Source organism: Monopterus albus, unplaced genomic scaffold (assembly GCF_001952655.1).
Source record: "Monopterus albus unplaced genomic scaffold, M_albus_1.0 scaffold127.1, whole genome shotgun sequence".
NCBI classification, from domain to species: Eukaryota; Metazoa; Chordata; class Actinopteri; order Synbranchiformes; family Synbranchidae; genus Monopterus; species Monopterus albus.
The window spans coordinates 3,617,745-3,625,861 of record NW_018128007.1 but is presented as its reverse complement, the minus strand read 5'-3'; the positions used below and the strand labels follow the sequence as shown (position 1 = coordinate 3,625,861).

The following is an 8,117-nucleotide window of genomic DNA, read 5'->3' as shown; positions in this document are numbered from 1 at the left end:
TGCGGGTGAGAACACTCAACATTTGACATAATGTTTAAGCTGTAGTTTGCAGTGCTGCTGAATTATATTGACAGGTTTCTAATATTTCTCCGCTACATTTATATAAGTTAGAATGGGAAAATGTTTTTAAATGGGTCAAAGTTAGATGGGACTAGCTTAGTTTAGCAAACCTTTGCAACTGACTCACTGCCAAAACCTAGCTAGAGGGTAAACCTTTAAGTTGTGATAAACAAGGTTACTTGCTCTTTCAAAGAAGACATTCGCCCACAAATGTCATGTTGTTAGCCTGCAGCTTAATATAACAAATACAGAAAATACAAAATATTATTTGGTGACTAATCAGTGGAGTGCAAATTCTTTGGACTGTATTGACCATTTTAACCAATGACAGCTGTGTCCGCGGATCATGTGATACCGTGCCGCAACGTCATTTTTCTGCGACTATCTCTGACATAACTCCAAGTGAACAGCTTTCACCAAACTTGTCGTTAATTATTGGTAAGTCGTGTTGATGCGATGACCCCTGTCTGCGTTCTGTCTTCGCAAATAAAGCTCAGTCTTATGTTAGGAGACTGAATAAAGCGCTGCCGGTTTGCTGCATTTCAGAGTGAATCTTCCTTTTCTTGCCGACAAGGTCAGAATGTAACGTTACAACCCAGGAGTAACGTTAATATCCGGGTTGTAGCTGTCGGATCTGTTAACATTACTTGTACCGTACTAAAGATGTCGTTTCAGTCAAAGCTACAACAGCGGATGTATAGCTGGTCTCAACATAATTAATATTTTTGTCAGTGTGTACCATAGATACTAAGTATCCTCGTGGGTTATACTACCACCGCCACATGCACTACCCCAACGCCCTATATTTGTTACAAATGGCATGACAAGGCAGGTGTATTTATATAGCACATTTTCCTGCACAAAGGCAATTCAGGATACATAATGCACACAGATGGATAAAAGGTTAAAAATGCATACAAAATGGCAAAAGAAAGATTACTTAAGCTTTTGGCAGACATGATGGTGAATATTGACGGCGTGTAATTGTTACTAAATTAGACTGAGAAAATGAAGGTCAGCTCAGCTCTTTTCTGTCATGTTACTTTAACCACTAATCCTTTATTTTTAACCAAACTTCTTCCAGAATTCTCCACTGTCTCTTGAGGTTGGATGTAAGATGGTGAAGCTGACCGCTGAATTGTGAGACAGGCTTCTCCTCTTCTACCTGTGGCCACTGTCTTGTTTCTTAGAGATGATGGCTAGCCGTCTCTTGGGAAGATATGCTCGCCTGCTGTGCAGGGCCTCTTCTCAAGCTCCAGCTGCTGCTGCCCACCTGGCTCCATCTGTGGCTGGGCATGCAAAGGTGCAGAGGGCTCAGGGCACAGCATGGGTCACAGAGATGTCAATGTGTGAGGGAAAGACAGTTACCAAGGAAGACATCTTTTCCACCATGCCTCCACTCACCGAGCTGGATGAGCTAGTGAAAAAAGCAGAAGTGCCAGAGGACATCCTGATGGCCTGGGATGAACATAGAGGAAATGGTAACCAAGCTGCAAATGCCCTGATAAATTGGACTCTCTTGGTGCATAGTATGAAGGGGAAATCTAAGGAACAACTGCCAAAACTTATGATGGATTCAAGGTTACTGAATATGATGACTACCATATCTCAGCAGGTATGGAAGCTAGCTGCACAGTTGGACTGGTACTTTTCAACATGTAAGGTGACTGACATCTTATTCCCTTGTGTTTGATTATTAAAATCAATTACTCATTTATGTGTGTTTTTCTTCCAGGTGTCTTTAGTGTGGAATGGCAAGCTTGTGTCTGTGTTGCGAGCACTCTGGATTATGGGTGTGCCCTCCGACGATTCAGTACTCAGGTCTGTCCAGACAGAGGTCCTGTGGCGAGTCCGTAGGCTAACCTATAAGCAGCTTAGCCACCTGGTGGAATGGGGAGCAGGCAGAAAAAATCAGGAGGATATGGTATTAATGAACGCCGCTTTAAATCAACTGGAACTGCGCTGGACAGAAATCGCTGATGCTAAAACTGTCATTTCACTTGTATCCAGAGGAGCAGACATTCCACCTACCTTTATGGACAGATTAGCGGACAAGGTATTGCAATTTAAAAACATTCATGACCATACTACTTGAGCATGTTAATTTCAACGTTACTATAATATTGACACAATCACTCACAAGTGTGCAGGCTAGAATATATCAAAATCATAAGCTGAAGTGTCATCTTAGGAAAAGCTAAAGGAAAATTAAGAAACTGCTTATAAACAAAACATCAAACTACTCATGAAAAGTTCCTTCTGGAGCATAAATCTAACTTTGAGAGCCCCAGTGAATGCTTGTACAGTTGGTGCTAGACCATAGAAATAACCTTCTCTGTGTGTCTCTTCCAGGCTTTAGAGCTTGCAGAGGGCTTATCAGCAGAAGAGATCTGCAAAATCTGTGTGTCCTTGGCATCTCAGAATCGCAGATCTGTCCCACTGCTCAGAGCTCTGTCCTACTATCTTCTTCAGAAGCCGTCGACAGAGTTCACCACTCCACTGATGATAAATATGGCTTATGCTTATGGTAAAAAAAAAATATATCCTGTAATATGGAGGGCATGAACACACTGAATTAAGCCATGGCAAGTTTAAAGCTACATCAATGAAAGGTTATAGGCCCATAGATGGCTCATGTAACCTCAATCTGCAGGTGCTTTATTTAGTTTAATGTCAATACAAGTAGTTATTGCTTTTGTAATTGCAGTAGCTTTTGTTAGTAACATGTTTTCTCAGTGCAACAACTTAAATGTTATTATCCTGAGTCTTTTTACATGTATAGTTGTAAAAATAGAATTTGTTTAACTTGATTAATGCATTGCCTAGCAAGGCTAGTGGCAAAAAATGTCACGTGTAAAGCTTGATGTGTGGTGCCAATCAGAAGGGCTTCAAGCGCTGTCTGCTTAGTAGCAGCCTGTATAATGTTAACTGTTCATCTTTGTCTTTGTCCTCCTATAGGGAAGCTGAATTTCCAGCATTCTCAGGTATTTCAGCGAATGGCCTCAGAGTTGTTACCCAGAGTCCCTGAGCTCCACCCTGCTGACATCACACGCTTTGCTAAATCTCTAGGCTTCCTCAAATGGCTCCACATCCCTCTCTTTGAGGCCTTTGTTGAGGTTAGTCATACACTTAAGACTCACACACCTAACCCTAATTCAGTTGATGCTGAGAAATATCTACAATCTCAAATTAACTAATCATTTGGATTATTTTCTAGCTCACTGTGTAACTTTCTCTCTGTACATTTTTTCACCAGCACTACACAGCAGAGAGTCAGAAGTACAGTACTCCTCAGCTCTGCAATCTGCTCATGACTTTTGCCAGACTGGGCTTCCAGCCCAATAAAGGAGAAGAATTCTTTAGCAAGGTATTGCACACATTAAAGGCTGTCTGGTGGCTTTACATGATTGTTTCTACTTCCTACCTTGACTGTATTCTCTGTGTGATTCATTTTGTGTAAAGGTTCACTCTGTGCTGGAGGGTTCTCTCTCAGACCTGGAACCCTTCCTGCAGACAGATGTGGTTTGGTCTCTGTGTATACTGCAGCAGGCCAAGCCCCATTACCTCATCCCCCTCACACAACAAAATCACATTACCAAACTATCAGGTAAGACACATAGCCTTGGGTGTTTATCCTACTTCTGTACTTTCCTGTTGATGAATAGTACATTTATAAATATGCAGATACACTCTTTGTATAAGTACAGTTAACCTCATACATACTGGTGCGAGAGAGGATGGTAGACATGATTCAGGCACCCAGTAAAGATGGTCTCTCTCTAAGTGCCTTTATTTACCTGTCTTAAAATAAAAACAACAACATCATTACACCTAAACAGGCTGCAAAACTGATGAATAAGCTTTATTTCAAAAGGCTTGTAGCTTTTTATACATAATAAAATAAAGAATATAGAATATGGTTCTTATGTAATTAGTCAATTTATTTATTAAACAAACACAAATTAATCATCAGCATATTTAATAATTGATTCATAATGTATATTTTGAAGCAAAGATGGCAAACATTGACTGGTTCCAATCTCTGCTTTTTTGTCACATATCACTGTAAAGTGAACATCGGTTTTGCAGTGTTAATGACAAAACAAGCAATTAAAAAAAAGTCAACTTAAAAAAATGAGGTCAGAATTAAATGTTTAGGCAGCTGGGAAGGAAATGGAACAAACTGAATGTAGTAATTAATAGTGGAAACTAATCATCGCAGCTCAAGAAGGACGTGTAGATCCTGTACATACATTGGTAACTGTCTTTCCCTCACACATTGACATCTCTGTGACCCATGGCATGCCCCGAGCCCTCTGTACATTGTTAAATTAAATTAAAAACAACAAATGACAGATTGTAATTTATGAGCATAATGCCCATATTTTTAAAATGTGGGAATTTTACATTTGCATGCACATCATGCTATTCTCACTTGGCCATCAGGCCCACAGTGACTTTATACTTTAAATCATCTTTGTTGAATTAGCCAACACTTTTATCCTGTATCAGCCATCCCCATGTTATCATATGTTATTAGGCCACAGAGGGGGTGAGACTTTGTTTAGGACTGTAGAAGTGATATGACTTGTTTATGTACAGTATGTTGTCTTTAAGACTCTGGGAGCTGACTGTCACAACACCATTCTAGCTCAGTAGATGGCAGTGCAGCACCAATAGATTTCTGGTTAGACACTAATCCTGTTTTTCCCAGATACTGTATGAAGCACAGTGCTGATTACGTTAACTTTCTTGAAGTGCTTTGGGAAAGCACTGAGTTGCCAGCACTTATTATATTGTCTTTTTGTTTACAGAGGGAAGTCCACTTCAGAAGGAGAACTATCAGCTGAAGCTCCTCCACATTGCTGCGACTCTTCACTTAGAGTATCCAGGTTTCTCAGACACGCCATTCCCCCTGAACGCTCTGTCTGAGTCGGCCAGCAGATCCCCCCTCTCTCCCCTGAAGAGCAGTCTAAGAGAGGCATTACAGAGTTTTGTGGGTGGGAAGCCAGAGGTCCTTCGCACTGGGGTTGACACTGTGTATGGATGGACTATTGGTAAGGGGGTTAGGGTAGCTTGTGCACATATTTTCAGATCACATACAGTTACACTGTCATTTCCTTTTATTGCTAGAATTTTTTTACTCTACAAGCAGTATTTTTTCCAGCTGACATGCTCTTCTCTAATCAGATGGTGAGCTGGTATTGGACTATGAAAACAAACCAGTTGACCTGTCAATGCTAAAAGCCCCTCATCTGCCCAGTGGAGGAGGAGACCAGGCTTTACCTGCAGGGGCACGACGGTGAGTCACCGAAGAGTGTCGCATGTTAAAGAATTATTTTTGCTTTTCTTTCAGTGATGCATCAGTTTTTCTTTTTGGCTAGCTGACTGAAGTTTGTGTGCTTCCTGTCGCACTCCCCTCCATCTGTGTTTTAGGCTTGTTTTCTGTGCTTGGGAATTTCCCAACTTTGGCTCAAAGAGTAGAGACCTTCTGGGACGGTTTGTCATGATGAAGCGACATTTCCAGTTCGCAGGCTTTACCATAGTGGAGGTAACGAGATGGGATAACTCAGCTTTGTAGTGCTGTTATGATGATGGTTCAGGTCCTTCAAAGTAAATTTACTTTTGTTAAGAGTGATGAAATAATTTTCTCTGTATAGGGTAAACTGAGCTGTTTGCTCTTCTGATCAGTTTTTTATTAGACACACACTAAAGCCAATTGAAAAAAAGGATTTGTCTGGTGTGATGTGTTTGCTGTGATATTAATATTTCAGTGAATAGAAATTCAGAAGCACAGATGCAGTGCTGCTGCTGTATCAGACAATCCAAGGCCATGCAAAGAATGGATTTAATACTGGTAGGGCTGAGAGTCAGGTGGGTCCTGCTGCAGTCTGTGGTATAAATAGAGCTCCAGCCACAGCTCTGCCTCATCTAGGCCAATCCGAGCTCGCGCTCATCTAGGACAATCTCCTTAGCCAATAGTAGCATCACTTGCCTCTCAGTTTTGCAGTGTTGCAGGATGTGTTAACTGGGCAGCTGCTGTATGTATATAATTGAGACCAAAAACCAGGATTATGTGCCTTTTTTAATGTTTTTGTAAATGTAAGACAATAAAATGATTTTTACAAATATTACTCATTACCTAAGAACACACAGAGCATTGATAATGAATAGATATCTGCTCATTAGCTCTTCAACAAACTGTCCCTTCTTTTTCTCCTCTTTCAGGTGCCGTATTATGATTGGTTGGAGCTGAAGTCAGACTGGCAGAAATTGGCATACCTGAAGGATAAAATGGGCAAGGCTGTGGCTGAGGACATGGCTAAGTGAACCTGGTGAAAAAAAATTGCAGGATCAGCTAAATCAAAGTCTTCCCAACCAAATAGGACCACAAAGAATGCGCATACACACACACACAATTACACTGAGAAGAGAGGAGCACTCCAGAAAAGCTCACTCATTCTTTGTCAAAAAAAAAAAAACATCATGTTTTCATTCTGGTTCCCTTAGCAATATGTGGGGCTTTCCCTGTTTCCATGGTGATGACAAGCAAGAGCTTTGGAGCCAGAGGGCAGGACAGAAATAAACGACAAGTCAGCCATTCAGTAGAAAACTGATATGATCAAGTCTTTTTGTTCGCAGTATGTCAAAACAGATGCACATGGGCCATTTTTAGGATTTTGGTCAAACTGTTGTGCTTAATATCATAATTTCAAAACATCTGAATAACTTAATTATCTCTGTGAATGTGTGGAGTATCTTGGGATGGAATAAATTTGATTCCTGTTTTGCCTTTGGTTGTTTTTTATATTCTCATGAGATTGATTATATGCCTTGTAGGCTTCGGATTCAGAATGTGGGGTTTGTACATTTTACATGCACTCTATTTGGTGCGGTGTTCAGATCATGCTTTAGTTCAAGCTCATTTTTGGCTAGTGATATCAAGTAAGAGGCATTTAAATCACAAATGAATGAAGTTAAACATGTTGAATTTCTTCAAGAGCTGTTCAATTTGAATGGGTATTTTTAAACCTATTGTTGTCTGTGTGTGTAACAGACAGGGTAGCATTCTGAGTTTAACACTTTACTGACCTGCAAGTGTGTACACAACACCACAACAAACCACAATGCTCTGATATCGGAGGCTGTGAAAGTGGCAGAGAGGAAGATCAACAAAGGCAAGCCACGGCAAAGGTGAAAAAAAAAAAGGTTTAAACTGAGCAGGAGACATAAAGTACAGAACAAAGTTTGAGTGAAAGGAAAACAAACATGAAAATGATTAGTAACCATCATATGCTTCAGGAGTACGGTGCTTCCCTCATTCTTCCAGTTACACAGGGATTATTGGATCTATTGACAGAGAGCCCAGTTAGCACTTTTATTATTAAACTCCTGGTTATAGTACAGTGCCTATAAAAAGTATTCACCCCCTTGGATGTTTTACCCTTTTATTGATTTTATAAATCAATCATGGTCAATATAATTTGGCTTTTTTGATAAAAGAATTACAAAAAGTGTCGCTGTGCACAGGACACCCACACCCTGCAAGGATGATGTGATTTGAAAACTTATGAAAACCATTTGTTTTGTCTTTTTTTTTTTAGCTGTGAGTTGCTGTATTTGTGGAGTTCAAATGAATTGCACAGAGCCTATTAGATATTATCCAGTAAAGTGACAGTCACTTCTGCTGAGCTGGCACATGGGAAGTTTTAAGTTGCCATAGAAACTGACATTGCGTATCATTTGGCTCAGTGCTCCAGCCCCCTCCATCACTCCCTATTTCCATCTATTTATCCCTCATACGATATAGATAAAGGTGGAGAAAACAGTAGAGAATAAGGAGGAGTGCTGGAGAGGTGGGACACAGATGCTCTAGCTGCCCTCAGGGGAAATTTCTCTCCGATTCCTCAGGGATACAATCAGTGCAGGAAGCAAAAGGTATAATTAGCTGAATACTTTTAGGTTTCACTCTGCCCTTTTAAATTTTAAGTTTCTCTTTCCATTCCCTTGTTTGTTTTGTCTTCCTTGAATCCATCTCCTCTTTTTGGTTTCTCTCT

At 40.4% G+C, this 8,117-nt stretch overlaps 1 protein-coding gene across 1 annotated transcript; it reads left to right on the top strand.

Moving 5' to 3' along the window:
• Positions 1-396: 396 nt before the first annotated feature.
• tbrg4 (transforming growth factor beta regulator 4) lies at positions 397-6,849 on the top strand. Its single transcript, XM_020612875.1, has 11 exons — positions 397-498; positions 1,251-1,675; positions 1,796-2,116; positions 2,413-2,587; positions 3,019-3,176; positions 3,317-3,427; positions 3,523-3,667; positions 4,875-5,117; positions 5,251-5,362; positions 5,497-5,611; positions 6,289-6,849. Exons 2-11 carry the CDS (start codon positions 1,253-1,255, stop codon positions 6,388-6,390), a joined length of 1,905 nt encoding a protein of 634 aa, XP_020468531.1. The 5' UTR covers positions 397-498; positions 1,251-1,252; the 3' UTR covers positions 6,391-6,849.
• Positions 6,850-8,117: the final 1,268 nt, after the last annotated feature.